This window comes from Hakea prostrata, chromosome 11 (genome assembly GCF_041222555.1).
Source record: "Hakea prostrata isolate BN-2017 chromosome 11, UWA_Hpros_2, whole genome shotgun sequence".
Taxonomy (NCBI): domain Eukaryota; kingdom Viridiplantae; phylum Streptophyta; class Magnoliopsida; order Proteales; family Proteaceae; genus Hakea; species Hakea prostrata.
This window is the reverse complement of record NC_142610.1, coordinates 9973025-9990577: the sequence shown is the minus strand read 5'-3', so window position 1 is coordinate 9990577 and position 17553 is coordinate 9973025. Positions and strand designations below refer to the sequence as shown.

The 17553-nt window shown below is 39.3% G+C and overlaps 1 protein-coding gene across 2 annotated transcripts in view; it reads left to right on the top strand.

The window, feature by feature from the left end:
* Nucleotides 1-17553, top strand: part of HGL1 (heteroglycan glucosidase 1) — a 103817-nt gene that overhangs the window by 30764 nt on the left and 55500 nt on the right. For both annotated transcript variants that reach the window (XM_089139392.1, XM_089139391.1), the window contains exons 7-10: nucleotides 3018-3113; nucleotides 14494-14662; nucleotides 14739-14881; nucleotides 14965-15051. In XM_089139392.1, the coding sequence (XP_088995518.1) occupies nucleotides 3018-3113; nucleotides 14494-14662; nucleotides 14739-14881; nucleotides 14965-15051 (495 nt within the window). The remainder of the gene's footprint in view (nucleotides 1-3017; nucleotides 3114-14493; nucleotides 14663-14738; nucleotides 14882-14964; nucleotides 15052-17553) is intronic.

Sequence of the window (17553 nt, the reverse complement as noted above, 5' to 3'; positions counted from 1 at the left end):
TGTTCACGTGAATAGTAAAAACGGATTTTACTGTTCACGTGAGCAGTACCGTAAACAGTGAAAACAGATTATTACTGTTCACGTGAATAGTGTCACGAACAGTAAATAGCCCACGTGTATATACTTCAACATATATTAATATCTACACTTGTGGTGAGTAGGAATTTAGGACTCTACATGCATCATGGATCTTATATCTATCCTTTGATCATGTATTCATGTCATGTTGTAATGCTAGAACTTACTTGTCTAGAACATGCATAGCACGGCATCATTATGTGATTATTTGCATTGTCTATCGATGAATGCAATTGATGGTGAGTTGGATAGTGATGGTGGTGGTACTAGTGTGGCAGTGTCCACCTCAGTGATATGTCCACCTCAGTGATATGTGCACCATGTTGAGAGTGGTGTGCCCACTATAACTTGTGAAAGTGTAGCATGCGCTATAAATTGTGAAAGTGTTGTGGGCACTCTAAAATTTATTTGATTTGATGATTCACTCTCTAGAAGCAGCATCAGAGATTTGAGTGCATGTTATGGAAATTACGATCTGATATCCATGTTGCTTCGATTATATGCTTGCATCCATGGTTTCTTGTATAGCTGTGGTATGGGATAATATACTCCATATCATGCATATCATTGTGCTAGATTGCATGGTTAGGGCATTCCCTATGTTGTATCCCTTGCTAACAAGGAGATAGGTGTTGGCCTACCAGTGTGGGCCTTGTGATTATATCTGTGATTGTGTTTATGTTTGGCCACATCATTGCCTCGGGGGAATGTAGGAGAAATGTGAGTACCCAACGGTCCATTGGTATCACTGTGTGTACGTCCGCTGCAACGACACCTTTGATAAGGTGGTAGAGCCGGTTTGGCAAAACCCTCATGAGACTTAGGCATCTCATTTGTTAGTGCATATGGATGTTGCATCATGGCATATTTATCATTGTGATGTGTAGTACATTGTAGTATTCTTCTCATTAGGCTCAGTGGAGCTCACTTTGTTATTATATCTCTAGACTCTACAAACATTGAGCATGTTGATGCCGACAACATTGAGCTAGAGCTACACGACCCAGGAGTGCTCCCAGATTGACGGAATGGTGGACCCCGATATTTGTTAATCATGGACCAGATTGTGATTGTGTCCACTGTGCCTATGGTGGATAGGCATTTGTATATTGATGGTGTGGTCAGCATTTTGGTTTCCGTGGATTACCTCCTCTTCTGGGCAGTACTTGATGGCTCATAGTAATGGTTTTTGTTTCACCATTTGACTTGTTTGAGAGCTTGAGGTTTTGAGGGAGACATCCTATGTTGTGTGTAGTTTCGGCACTTGACGTGTATATACATCACTTAGTTTCTTCCAAAGCTCCACTATACTCACTCTGATATACCCTTGATTTTATTATTTGAGATATGTGGTGCAAGTCTGGTGTAGGCCTATGGTGACGAGATCCTGCTTTGGTTGGGCTCAGGTGGAGGATCTCAGTGTTGCACTCAATCCGGAGGGTCCGGGTTGGGGTGTGACAGGTTGTAGTTTCAATACGGTATCTATCCAAACCCAAACTTGGTTTTTCCTCCTCCCCATGCATGAAATTGATTTTCAGGGCTTCCTTGAAGCTTGTCCAGTCAAACTCCGGCCTGCTTTTCCGGTAGACCCACTCCAATGCTTTTCCTTCTAAGTGTTGAAGAGCCACCCTCAACCGATGCTCATACTCGATCTGATGTTACCAACATAATAGTACGACCTCTGTAAGTCATTCCTGCACTCTCCCTCACCGGAAAACAGATAATCTGTAGCTATGTCACTTCCCTTGGATATAATCATGATACCAGTTGAGAAGAATCTCTATACTCCGTTAACAAAGCCTGCAACCAAACTCCTCTCTGGTACGGTTTACCTGCAGCTACCTCACAATCTGTACACACATACACACTGCAATTGAATGGAGACACGGGAATTTGCAAAAGGGAATATTGTAATTAACTCAATATTACAAATCAATTGAGGCCAATATACAATACAATATCTCCCCCAAAAACCCTACACGTCCTATTCTACTTGCCCCAAACCTAAGAGTCTTCCTCTCCCCTGCAAGCTTAGCTCACTTCTTCCCTGCCCCATACTCCAACCTTCCCTCCAACATAACCAAAATCCTAACTAGATTTGAGTTTGGTGGCTGAAACCAAGCTAGCTAAAGGGCGGACCCGGTGCCAAATGCTCTGCACAAGCAGAGTCTGGGGTAACAATTTTCCTATGCAGTCTTTCCGTAGCAAATTTTGCTGAGAGGATATTTCAATGCCTTGACCTCTACAATTATGGTCGATCAACCTTGGCACCAAGGCCCACCCCTTTATAACCAGGCTGGGTCTAGTGCTAAAACCATTCAACAAAATCTTGATTTTTTTCAGCTATTCAACTTTTTGAGATAAAACTGCTGAATATATGGCCTTTGATCCAAGCATAGCCTTTAACTCAAATTAAGCTTTATAATTGATTATAGTTTTAGGCTTTAGCTTTGTAGAGCTCCAAGCCAATATTTTTAGAAAATAGTAGGGAAAGTTAGGGATGAGTCTAATGCCGCATATTATAACTCATGGATTTAAAGATTGGGAAGTAGGTAAAGAGGAAAAAATAATAGGCAAATGCGGATAATATTTATTAAAAAGAAACAGAACTTAGTAAAAGCTGATGCTTGGTACGGGAAAAATATTTTTCTATTTTTATGTTTTGATTTATTTTTGTTGGTGCTATCTAAGCAAAAGCTTCCTTCATGACCCATGTTTAGATTCCACAGGGAGGGCATCATATCATTGATTACTTGGTTAAACTTAATTATTATTATTTATAATTCCTTTTATGACATGTAGTAGTGAAAGAATTATAATATGATATTCTTTTGGTTTTCAATTACTTCTTCGATATTTCTATGCTTTACTTTAATGGCTTATTATTTCATTTGCATTATTTGCTGCATCTCTATGTTGACTTCATTTTTCACCTGCAGATTGCCAAGACATTTAGAGAGAAGGGTATACCTTGTGATGTCATATGGATGGATATTGACTACATGGATGGTTTTCGTTGTTTTACTTTTGATCAGGTACTCTGGTTGTTTCATGCTTTTTATTGTAGTCCCCACGATAGTCTTATATGTCCATTATAGTTCCCTTTTTTCTTCTTTATACTTCTATATTTCTCTATTACTTAAAATGCCTACCTGCCAACACAAAGCTGTTCTAGTGGTGAAACCAACACCTCTTAGTGAAGAGGTTATGGGTTCGACTCTTGCTGAGGCATATTAATATCCCCATCCCCGGCTTAATAAAGCCCCTATGTACCCAAAAAAAAAATGCCTACCCAATTTCTTGTATACAGTGATTATCATGCTGGACATAAAGTGTAGGTTGGTTTAAGTTGCACACAAATTTAAAGATTCTAGGGATAAATACATAGTATATTAAAGACAACACAAAGATAAACAGCACCAGTGAGAAGGACAAGAAGATAGAGAAAAGAGGAGAATAAAGCTAATCAGCAGGTCAAATGAGTCCTGATGCAGTTAAGAATGTCCAATAGGGTATTGAGCTTTGAAATACTTAATTTTGGCCCATGGTGTGGATTTTATAAACATTAAGCTCTGAGTTTTGGATCTATTGATATAATAGGCCTGATTTATAAGCCCATAAACTGGGGTAATGCTGGTATACAGGATAAATAGTTAGATTTAATATTTAAGTCAATGTTTAAATTAGATTAGGATACTTAATAGTTAGGTATAATTTTGTTTTGATTTTATTTACCTTGTTTGAATTTTTTAGTGATTAGGTGTTCTTTTCTGAGTCAAATTAAGAATTGTAGAAAATCTATTGCATTCCCCCATCAATTAGAGATGAACTGATTAAGGAATATGACTTTTTATAAGAGTCCTGGTGCTATTTGGCAGTGCATGGAGGATTGTTATTCCTCTCTTTGATTTCTTCTTGGTTCTTTCCCAAGAGTTTCTTCTATCATTCAAGTTTCTATCAAGAATATCTTCAACAATGGTAAGTTCAATTATTCACAACCTCAGTTCTTCTTCTAGTAATCTTACTATTATTCTAATTGACCTTTCATGAAAGCTCTCCATAGCAGCCCAATTCCAGGCCTGCATCACCTGGAATCAGATTGAAAGATTCCCACCCCTAAACCTTCTTCTTCCTCTAGTTTCTCTCTTCCTTCTCTCTTCCTTCACTGATTTTGTTCTGTAAACCAGGGATAGTCCTTCAAAAAGGAAAAGGAACTGTGTAGCAACAGCTCCCTTGCTTCCGCCATTCTCTGTTTCTGAGTAGAAAGAAGCCCAGTCCCAATGAGTTCCACTATTTTCTATTCCGCCATCCCTTCTAGAGTCCCATTTATTTACAAATCTTCCATTATTATCACAAACCCACTATATAGAGATTGATCTAGATGATTTATTCTGAGTGACCAGAGAGGGGTTCTCTAAACTCTCAAACTTGACAATAGGTCTTTGGGTGCTTGCTGATATTAACAACAATTTCTATGATACGATGTCATACGTGTTACAATCCTCAAAAGATGAATTTGATGTGGAAGGACTTTGAGATTCATGAACGCAATGATAAAATTCATGTGCATGGCTTGATTGAAGTTGAAATCAATGAATTGTTTGATGGTTCAATTTCAATCGCAGAACCCCATGAGCAGATTGCCATTGAAGAGATGCTATTTGCTAATTACCTTCAGTGGGTTGACCTTGAGACATGTTGGATCATCACCCATCAAAGCCATATGTCGATCACGTGGTGCTGATTCTCTTGTGGAAGAGTTTTTCTCGACACTGGGAGAGTTGATGCAGATAGGAATGCCCAAAAGGGTCAATTAAGCTTTGAAAAACTCAATTTTGGCCCATGGGTGGGTTCTATAGACATTAAGGCTCCTATTCTTTGTTTTATTCATTTAATGGGCCTAATTGGGGGTAATGCTGGTACATGGGATTTGTTGGATGATTTGAGAAATCCTGACTTATGTTTGAGTGACATAGCATGGCCTTTGTTTATGTTAGTAACTTGCCAAAACAGAAACAGATCTTCCCAATGTGGGATTACTACAAAGAAAATGATGAAAAATATCCTAACAAGGTAATTCTACCTTTATTAATAAAATAACTAAATTGTATTGCCTTAGAACACTCCCCCTCAAGTTGGAGCATAGGTATTTATCATGTCGAACTTGCTAATGATATTACTGAAGACATTGGTAATTGTTGTGGGATGGCTTATTGATCCATGATCTCAAGCCCTCTATTTATAATTAAGTGGAAAGTAGACTATTACAAGGAATAGAATTTTACATGAATACAAACTCTAATTTAACTCCTATACATAATCTAATTGGACTCCTAGTAGAATCCTACACTCCCCCTCAAGTTGAGGCATAGATATTAGTCATGCCCAACTTGCCTATAATAGGAAGGAAATCTCTTTCTTTCAAACCCTTAGTGAAAACCTCTGCTACTTGGTCTCCAGATCTTACAAAAAGCATACAGATAAGCCCTTGTTCCAACTTTCCTTTGACAAAAGACCTGTCAATTTCAATGTGCTTAGTTTGATCATGTTGCACCGGATTATTAGCAATACAAATAGCAGCCTTGTTGTCACAAGATAACATCATAAGGTTTGGAACTTGGACTCCAATATCTTGCAGCAAGCCTTTCAACCATAGTAGCTCACAAACTCCACGAACCATAGCTCTATATTCAGCTTCGGTACTAGATAAAGCTACCACATTCTGTTTCTTACTTCTCCAAGTAACTAGATTATCTCTAACAAAGGTACAGTCATGGTGGGAGATCTCGCTCTCGCCACTCAGAAATACCGAGATCTTGACCGAGATGGCGAGATCTCGGTCGAGATCCAATTCGGTAGTCTCTACCCTCTCGGTGAGTTTAGCTCGTTGGCTGAACTTGTATTACCTATTTAGGCCTTTTGAACACTTGGTGGCCTTAGTTTGTGAAAATAACCTCTTGTCTCCTCGCACCGATTGAAGATTTTTGTTACTGTATTATTATGTATATCAAGTAATTCAGACTTCGTTAATGAGTTATCATTTATCAACCATCGTATCTCTTCTACATTCCTCTTTCTCGTCAACAAGTGATCAAAGTTCAAACTTCAAACTATCGAATATTCAAGTAATAAATTGTTAAACACTTAAATGTTTTCAAAATTTTACAACCATAACTCCATAAGAATTAAGAAGATTACAACTTACAACTTACAAGTTACAACTTACAAGTTACAAGACTAAGAGTATCACTCAACATTCTCGCATCAATTGATTCGAACGGTGGCAACATATGACTCCTAAGTCAATTGATCACTGAAGTATGTCACATATCGGTTTATATGATCATTATATGTTTGCATGTCGAATCTTTGAGGAATAGCATCGGGATAACCGTCAATCATGGGTGGGTGAAAGAGCCATTGTTGTTGTTGTTGTTGTTCATATAGTTGTTGAATATTTGGGTACGGGTTTCTAAACCACTCATTTAACAACCCACCTTCACTCCCATATGCATACTCTCCGGGTGAAGGGTCTTGAGGAATAGTATGACCTCCATAGAAGAATACCCACCGTAATCGACCGGTCTTGTGATCCCCGTATTGGTACCCCGATGACGGCTCTGCTGTTGTGAATCACTCATCTAGGCTCGTGCTTCCCATGTTCATTCAAGATCATGCATGCTCGCATCATCATTCGGTTGCCCCCCCTTGCTTTGATCTGCTCTTCCGACTCCTCTATAAGTCCAGAGATGGCCTGGCTCCTGTGTCGGATGACTCGACTGGTGGAGGTGAGTCGGGTGACTCCCTTTGTTGACGCCGACTTCCACCCGACCAGCTGGTCGCCTCCATGACTCGAGCTCGATGTCCGTTTGGGCCACTTGGCCGTTTGGTATGAGTGGTATCATCGGCATCATCATCCAATCCCCCTCTGTTGTCACCTCGGTTGTTTGAGTCACCGGTGGCTCCACATGGTGCAGCTGATCCTTCGATGCCGCTACGCCCCTCATCGAAGATAGTGCTCGCCACCATCGCCCACGGCAATGGTAGGATCCTCCCTTCTGGCCCATCCTGCCACCTTGATCCCTCCCCCGATATATGAGATCATCTTCCTCATCTTCGGGGCTCGTGGATATTTAGTCCTCGATCGGTTCCGTTGTCGTCATCTATATTATCTTGTATGTGCCCTACTCTCGATCTCTGTTGTATGCACATATACCAAGTTCTCGAGCCTCTTACTCCCTCTGTTCCGTACCTTACTTGGATGAGCGAGAGGTGCTCCGTTCCTCTCGCCCGAGGATGGCAGTCTTACTTTATTCTATGTCCTCAGATTTGGCGCACTAATTCCATATAACCACCTCGTTGCATAACCAAAATAGATGCATTACAAGCAAATCTTTATATTTATCCTTATCATTTATAAGTTATAGACTTATAATCTATAACTTATAGACTTAATGACTTATAGAGTAGTGAACTATTTACCGGATCAGTTTTTTTCCTAGTTCCTGGCTTTCCAAAACACCCAGGCATCCCTAACTCCTTGATCTGTCCCAATTCTTCATTTATTGTATTATACTATTATGTATATGCTTAATGGCTAATGCACTAATGCGAAGTTGAAGAAACAATTGAATAAGTTCTCACCTCTCCATTAATTGTCCCTTGCATGATGGGATTTGACCAAGCTTCTCCACCACCTCTTGCACCTGATCATCAACTTTACATCAGCCCCGATCATTCTTGTAATGGTACTTTGGGTTGGGTATGCTTGCTTGTGGAATAAAAATTTGGTTGTGACTTAGTGATTTGGTTGTTTACTAACTTACTTGTTTATAAATTATAAGTTATAAGTTATAACAAATAAAGATTTAAATTAAAGTATACACAAAACTTAAAGACTTAAAAGTGACTCACCGCCAAGTGCAAAGGATGCATCAGTGCATCTCCCATCTATTATCGATGATCCTCTCGTAGGATTTGAAGGTGCTGGGCGCGCTCTACCAACTCTTTCATTTGCTGGAGGGCGCTATTCCTTTGGGCTTCTTCTCCAATCCACCATCCTTAAAACAAACACATAGCTCTATAATGCCCTTCTTATTCCTGCCTCCGGAATCATCCATTTTTTAGCTAGTCTTCTCATGGCTATCCCCCACCAAACCACTCCTCACTTGCAAACATGTGCCAAGACCCACCACTTTCTTCGGCTTTGAGCTACATAGTTGGTGCGATCTAGTCAATCCGTCACTGATCACCCTTCATGGTTCCTCTCATCTTCACACATCCATGGTTATAAATAAAATTACTTACCCTTTTAGCCCTCTCACCACATCTTGATTGACTTTCTTTTCCCCAGTCCTTCAACATAAGATCAATCGATACGCCATGGTGTCCAAAAGAGGTGGATCCTGCTGCTCTTCTTCCTCATCACATTTCACCAGCTTTTTTGAAGTTTGCACCATTATCTGTGACATTTGGACAACATTCTTTGCCCTACCTCGGACCACCTCCCTGAGCTTGTGGTGTCCATCTTTGATCTTATCGGCATCCCTCTTGGAGGATGTCTTTCCTTCGCTCCCTGTTTGATGGCTGTCTAGTAGGACCAGTCCATCCATCCCATCCGTAACACCATATGTACTCCATTGTTCTTTTAATGATTCAATGTATTCATCCACCTCTGCTTTACCTTGGGTAAATATTTATTCATTACTTCCCGCTGTTCCTTTAACCCCTACACCTGCCCTAGCACTTCTTGATCATCCCCGATGTATGGTGTTTTGGCTCTTGGGTGCATGTTGTTATAGCATATTTGCTGATTGATAACCTAGCTTCCTCCTCCCTCTGCCTTCTCTACCTCCGCAACATATGATGCTTCTTTGTAGTGTCTTGTTGGTTGGGGGGTCTTTCAATTGAATCATAATGTGTAGTCTTCCTCCTCCTCCTTTCGGTCCTCTCTCTCTTCCCAACTATTCTTGGCTGGATGCCCCCACCCCCCCCTGCTCCCCTTGTTTGTTCTTTGCCTCCCTATCCTGTGGCTTCTCTGCTTCCTTCCCTTCTCTTCGGCTCTGACTCCCCCTACCCTCCTCCTCTCTTCATCATCGCTTGATTCCTCATCCATCGTTCTTCCTATATCCTCTTCCCTTTCTTTTGTGCCATCTCTTCCTTTTTTGTTTCCCTCCCCTTAGTTCTCAATTGTTTTTGGACTTCTGGAACCCTCACTTCCATCTTTATCCCCACCAATGTTGCTTTATCCTTCCACCGTTCAGTCTTCTACTTCTCTTTCTTCTTTCTCTTCCCCTGTTCCAGCTGTCCCGTCCCACTCCTCCCCCTCCCACTGTTGCCATTTAATTCTTCCCTGTCTATATTACTGTCTAATATTCCCAATAATCATTAGATAATTTTTAGATACATAAACATGTAAACAATTTATAAACACACACACCTTTGTTCTAAGATAACATATATCCTCTTAACAACATGTTAGTATTTTTAAATAAACTACATAATATACATCTTTCGATATTTTTATAACTTTATTTTTTATAATTATTTTATGTAAAATAATTTATAAACACAACACCCTTTTTCTAGATAACATTATCATCTCATACATTTTTATTTTTAAATAAACTACATAATATAAGCATCATTTAACGTTTTTTTATAAAATATTATTTTTCATAATTATTTTATTTAATTATTTAAATAAAAATACAGCAGCATGATAATCAAATATTAATACATAATTGTGCCCTCTATGTGTTTACATATATATCACATTCATATCTGTATTTATTTATAATCTTTATTTTAATTTTTTAGATAATATATTTTTTAAATTCAATTCAAATTAATAACAGAGATTAAATTTTTTCCATGAGTGTAGATCTGCTTACATCCTATTTTATATCCCTCATATCATTTGACCTTGTATTTTCATTTGAAATCTTCATTTCTTATCCCTTAATATCTTCACTCATATCTTCATTTTTTTTATGTTTTGTTCTTTTTCCCCATTCCCCAATAGTTTTCCCCTTCTTCTTGCTCCTGCCTCTCTCCCCTTTCCCCTGCCCAAGTCCCCCGTTGGCGAGATCTCGCCGAGATATTGGCGAGATCTCGCGAGATATTGGCGAGATCTCGGCGAGATCTCGCGAGATATCTCGCGATCTCGCGCCGAGATCTCGGGGGGGGGGTCTGCGGGGGGGCGCCCCCCCTCTTTTTCTTTTAATTTAGCTCTAGCTTCAATAGGGGTATCAATTGCTTTACACCCCAACATTCCCACTTCTGATAATAGATCTAGGACATACTTTCTTTGGGATAGGTATATACCTTTCTTTGATTGAGCCACCTCAATCCCTAAGAAATATTATAACTTCCCTAGATCTTTAATTTCAAACTCTCTGCCAAGAAAGTCTTTCAACTTTTGAATTTCTTTACCATCATTCCCTGTGATGACAATATCGTCTACATAAACAATGAGAAGTGTGATGTTAGTACCCGCCTTTTTAACAAATAGTGTATGATCAGCATTGCTTTGCTTGTACCCAATAGAAGTCATTGCCTTCAGAAGGCATCCAAACCAGCATATAGGAGACTATTTTAACCCATAAATTGACCACTTCAACCGATAGACTTTCGTATTGTCATCGGAGAAACCATGTGGGATTTCCATATAGATCTCTTCTGCTAACTCCCCATGTAAGAAGGCATTCTTTACGTCTAGTTGGTGCAAGTTCCAGTGTTTGTTCACAGCTACAGACAACAGAACTCTGACAGTATTTAGTTTCGCAATAGGGGCAAAGGTCTCCTGATAATCAATCCCATAGGTCTAGGTAAACCCCTTTGCAACTAGTCTAGCTTTCTACTTGTTGACTGATCCATCCTTATTTTGTTTAACTACAAATACCCATTTGCAGCCCACTTTTTTTTTTTTTCCTGGAGGAAGTGTAACCAACTCCTAAGTGTCATTTTTCTTCATTGCCTACATTTCCTCTACCATAGCTACCTTCCATCTCTTATTAGCATAGGCTTCTTGCCAATTTTTAGGAACAGATACAGATGACAGAGAGGATATAAAAGCATGGTAGGAGTCAGATAAAGAGTTATAAAAAACATATTTAGCTATGGGATGTTGAGTACAAGATCTGACCCCTTTTCTAACAGGCAATAAGAAGATCAGATAAGAAGATACCTCTGTAGAATCTGATTCTGGAGCAGGAGACTGAAGTGGTAACGTATCACCTTTCTCCACCTGCTTTAGCCGATTGTATTTCTTCCTCTGATAAGTCTGCACCTCCTTGTTTTGGTCAATCTGGTTTTGAAAGACCCCAACAGTGTGTCTCACAGGAGTGGTCTCCCCCTGGCTAGGTTCTTCACATGGTTCAGAAATCGAAGGGAGAGGATTAGAGTCCTCAGGTATACTGGCTGAAGTCTCCCATTGGTTAGGAAACTCTTATGGGACTCTTAAGTTGTGTTGGCGTGTGATAGGAAGATCTAGAGTTGGAAAGAACACCTTTCCTCTAGGACTCTCCCCCTGGAGAGGTGTATAGTAAGGGCAAAACTCATGAAAAAGTACATCCATGGATACAATGGTTTTCCTGGAGGGAGAATGATAACATTTGTACCATTTCTGAGTAGTAGAATACCCCAAAAATATGCAGCATAGGCCGCGGGGAGCCAGCTTACTCTGGTGGGCTGTGATTCTGGCATAACAACGCATCCAAAAACCTTTGGGGGAATAACAAAAGAAGAGGCTCCCTGAAGAATCTCATTAGGACATTTAAAACCAAGTATCCTACTAAGCATCCTATTCATAAGGTAAGAAACAGTGAGAATAGTATCACTCCAGTATTGGTCAGGGACATTCATAGCAATCATAATGGAACGAGCTATCTCTAAGAGATGCCGATTCTTCTTTTCGGCAACCCTATTTTGGGCAGCCGTATCAACGCAACTGATCTGATGTATTATGCCGAGTCCAGAGAGATATCTTTGAAATTCACCATCAATATACTCTGTGCCATTGTCACTGCGAAGGATCTTTATAGTGGCATTGAACTGAGTTTTATTCATATTATGAAAGTCACGGAAACATCGGAAAACCTCATTTTTTTGTTTTAAAAGATAAATCCATGTAGAACGAGAGTGATAATCAATAAAAGTAACAAAGTACCTATGGCCAGTAATAGACACACGTCGGCAGGGAACCCACACATCAGTATGAATTAGCATAAAAGGAATCGGTTTTCTATTATGAAGAGAAGGTAAATAAGTAGAACGAGTCTGCTTCGCAAAAATGCAGGCTTCACAAAAAAAATTATTCTCATTACAAGAAGAAACCAAATCAGGGAATATTTTCTTAAGAGTTCCTAGAGGGGGGTGACCTAGCCTACGATGCCACTGATGAAGGTCTAATGTTACCGAATGGACCGGATTAGAAGATGTAGTCAAAGCAAACGCAAATTCTCCAATCGGCTCGAGCAAATAAAGTCCATTGTCTAGTTTACCACGTCCAATCTCCTTCCCCGTGACTAGATCCTGGAAGACACAGTAAGATGGAAAAAAAGTCACTTTACAATCCAAGTCATATGTAAGACTACTAATGGAAAGCAAGTTAGTAGAGAAAGAGGGAACATGTAAAACTTTAGACAAAGAAAGTGATGGAAAATGCTGAATGGTCCCTTTTCCAGCAATGGAAGAATATGAGCCATCAGCAATTCGAACTTTATCCTTTTCAGAAGTTGGAGAATATTGTAAGAAAGAGGAGGATAAACCTGTCATATGATCTGTGGCTCTTGTATCAATGATCCAAGGAGTAGAAATTGAAGAAGTTTGAAAGCTTGTAAAAGTTTTACCTGAAGTAGCAAGGTAGGAGTTGGTATGGGTAGTGAGGCGATGGGCTTAAAGGGATTTCATCATCGTCCCTAACAAATCGCAAATCACAAAGAAAGGCAGAAAATTGCAGAGGCGATGATGATCAGAAAAGGGATGGTATACCTGGGACGATGATGGTGATGGCAGAGGCAATGGATCGATGGTGAAATTGCAGTCTCACTAGAAAACAACTCACAGTCCCTGGAAGCTAGAAGCAAATCAATGGACTTTCTCTTTCTTTTTTTTTTTTTTTGTTTCTTTGGTCGCTGGCGGAAGCAGCGATGAGAGCAGCACCAATAGCATCGACGATAGCAGCACCAGTAGCAGCGGTGGAAGCAGCAGGGTTCTTGACGATAGCAGCAGCTGTAGCAGCGGTGGTATCAGCAGGGTTCCTCTTCTCTTCTTCTTTCCCTCCTTTTTCTTGTTCTTGCAGTGGCAGATTTCTGTCCAAAACTAAAGAATCGATAGGTGCAGAAAATTTCTGAATTTGAATTTCTGCGATAGTTGGAGAAAAAAACCTGCGATGGTTGTAGAAAAAATTCTGCAATTGTTGTAGAAGAAAGAACTCTACGATGGTATTACAGTTGCAGAAAATTCCTGCAATGGTTGTAGAAATTCTGCAACTGCGATGAGTTTTACGGAAGGAAAAAAATAATTGAAGAAGATCAATCGAACTTAGGCTCTGATGCCATGTTGTAATTGTTGTGGAATTGCTTATTGATCCATGATCTCAAGCCATCTATTTATAATTAAGTGGAAAGTAGACTATTACAAGGAATAGAATTTTACATGAATACAAACTCTAATTTAACTCCTATACAAACTCTAATTGGACTCCTAGTAGAATCCTACAATAATCAAAATTTTTGTATGAACATCAGCCCTTTTTAAGAACATCAGCTTTTTGTGTATGCATGAATTGTACGGCAGTTGCACTATTTATACAAATGTGTAAGGTGATTTCTTATCAATGCCTGTGAGGGCACATTTTGCTTATAACCCTGCCAGGTTTAGGGGTTGTTGCAGTTTGGTGGGCCTTTTGGGTTAAAGGTTCCTACTATGGGGTTTGTTGCTTTTCATGTTGGATCAGCAGTGTAAGTGTTCAATTGTTCCTGCCATCCTGTTGATTAATAAAGTACGAAGGACCATAGTTATATTGGTCATGATAGTATTATGTGTCATGTGTTGTTACAGTTGCATGCCTACTTATTATTCATGCTCCTCCATTCTAAATGTTTGTGTGCTATACATTATTTCCCTGGTATCTCAAAGAACATAGCTTTGTAAAATTATGGACATGGTAATCAACATAAAATTTGAGTTGCATGGGATTTGCTTTGCCAACTGCATGCATATAGTAGCTCTCATGTCATAAGTGTGCACATCAATAGATATACAGTCTTCTACCAAATACCTAAGAAGTTCATCTCTTGTGTAACAAAATTTATGGGTTATTTCAGAGAGGTTTATTGTATTCTGAGTCTGGGTTTCATTCAATGGAGATGTCTTAGCATCCACAATAGTTTTATTGACATTTCTTTACAGGAGCATTTCTCTGAACCCAATTCTATGGTGACTGAACTTCATCGTATGGGTTTCAATGCAATCTGGATGCTTGACCCTGGTATTAAACGTGAAGAGGGTTATTTTGTTTATGATAGTGGATCTGAAAATGATGTTTGGGTTCAAAAAGCAGATGGAACACCATTTATTGGTAAGTTCTCTGTAGCATCTACTTTGGTGGTGAATTCTGATTCTTAAGGTTATCATGCTCAACTTTCCATCCTTAGGGGCGGTTTGGCCTGGGCCTTGTGTGTTTCCTGATTTTACACAAGCAAAAACTCGGGTGTGGTGGAGCAACTTAGTGAAGGAATTCATGTCTAATGGTGTTGATGGAATATGGAATGATATGAATGAGCCTGCTGTTTTCAAGGTAAAGCTAATCGATTTCCTACAGAAAGTTGAAATTTTGGTAGTTTTCTTTCTCAATATTTTTTTTTTGCTTTGCATTTTCAGGTTGTGACAAAGACTATGCCTGAGACCAACATCCATAGGGGGGATACTGAACTTGGTGGTTGTCAGAATCACTCTCATTATCACAATGTAGGATTTCTAAACTCCAGCATGGATTTTCTGTGCAATGTTCTTGTTAATGAACATTTTCTAGTGATTTAAAACATAAATGAACTTTATATGTTCACCGATTACATGTCCTGTAGCCTTAGGTACTTAACAATAGTGAAAAGAATAAATTTGTTCCTCAGCTTTCCAAATATCAATTTCTGGATAGTGGTTTTGGCCAGTGTTTGTCCATCCTTTATTGACAAAATCCTCAAGACAAGAGATGGAGAATTGGAGATGATGTATAAAATTAAATATTCATGTAGCAGTATTAGTTCGTCAAACAGTCGATGGAAGGTAGATGGAAGACAAGAAGAAGAGAAGAATGGGAGAGTGGACAAGAAGAGATCAATGGAGAAAAGGAAAAGAAACTCATGGCTAGGCAGGATAGCAAAGATAATATTTTTCCACATTAATTTAAACTTGGACCGTAATACCTTTAGCTAAAACATAAGTAAGGTATTCTCATAATAACCCTACTTAAAGGATTATACAACATCCCTATCTATAGAAGGGAAAATATAATTAATATTTTGTTTTTGGTGAAAAATGCAAGCAACTTAGAACCCCCTTCAAGTTGGAGATGTACATCACCCATGCCGAGTTTGGAATTGTTGTAAGTTATAAGTTAAGTCCAAGGGGTAGTTTAGTCTATGAGAGAGTTTTTATTGTTTATGTTTTTAGTCCCATATCGGGTATCATTGTATTTGTGCTTGCTCATGCATAACTATTATTATAAATAAAGCCTTGCTATATCACACTGACATAAGTCAGGATTCATCCAAGATCGCAACATGGTATTAGAGCCACCAGATCTGCCGATACATCAGATCTAGGGTACAGCCACCATCACAGCAGCCTCCACACCTTCCGCCGCCCATTACTGCCATAGCCTACTTCTTAATCACCCTTCTAACACTGATTGCAACCTCTTCTTTCTCTAAAAACCCTAGCAATTGCTCTTAGAGGTGTCGCTACATCACTGTGACTCATCTAGGGCCATCGCCAACCCTTCTTCTCCCCTTAAACCTGCTGCGACGAATCATGTTCGGGCTGTTCTTTCATGTGTTGTAAACCAAGTGTGGAGTCTTCAACAATTAGATGTGAAGAATGCTTTTCTACATGGAGATTGGAGAGTTGCTGGAAGAAGTATAAATGGATGTGCCCCCTGGTTATTCTAGTTCGGAGACCCATGGGAAGGTGTGCAGATTAAGAAAAACTCTATATGATGTAAAGCAATTACTTAGGGTATGGTTTGGAAGATTTCACAAGGTAATGATCTCCTATGGCTACAGACAAAGTAATGTAGACTATACCCTGTTTATCAAGTGGGTTGGATATTATAATATAGTATTCCTTGTATATATGGATGATATTGTTATCACAGGAAGTAGTGAGGAGGAAATTACAGCCTTGAAGACCTTCTTGGGGACAATGTTTGAGATAAAAGATATAGACAAACTCAGGGACTGTCTCGAGTTAGAGTTGGCCTACTCTACTAATGGTATCTCTCTCTTAGAAAAAGTACACCTTGGACCTATTAGAAGAGACTGGAATGCTAGGATGTAGACCTGGGGAGACCTTAGTGGATCCTAATTAGCACTTGAAAGAAATGATTGTAGTAGAATGGCTTATTGATCAATGATCTCAAGCCCTCTATTTATAATTAAGTGGAAAGTAGACTATTACAAAGAATAGAATTTTACATGAATACAAACTCTAATTTAACTTCTAATAGAATCCAACACTCCCCCTCAAGTTAAGGCATAGATATTAGTCATGCCCAACTTGCCTACAATAGGGAGGAAATCTCTTTCTTTCAAACCCTTAGTGAAAATATCTGCTACTTGGTCTCCAGATCTTACTAAAGGCATGAAGATAAGCCCTAGTTTCAACTTTCCTTTGACAAAAAACCTGTCAATTTCAATGTGCTTAGTTCGATCATGTTGCACCGGATTATTAGCAATACTAATAGCAGCCTTGTTGTCACAATATAACATCATAGGGTTTGGAACTTGGACTCCAATGTCTTACAGCAAGCCTTTCAACCATAGTAGCTCACAAACTCCACGGACCATAGCTCTATATTCAGCTTCGATACTAGATAAAGCTACCACATTCTGTTTCTTACTTCTCAAAGTAACTAGATTACCTCCAACAAAGGTAGAGTAACCTGAAATTGACTTCCTGTCTGGAGATCCAGCCCAGTCTGCATCAGTGAATGCTTTTACTTTTAGATTATTAGTGGGTGACAAAAGAATTCCTTTTCCAGGAGTTCCCTTCAAATACTATAGTATTCTGTTAACAGCCTTCATATGAGCTAAACATGGATCATGCATGAATTGGCTCACTATACCTATAGCATAAACGATGTCTGGCCTGGTGTGGGACAAGTAAATAAGCTTCCCTACCAGCCTTTGGTATTTTCCTTTGTCCACTGGTTCTCCTTCTTTTTCTTTAAATTTAGCTCCAGCTTCAATAGGG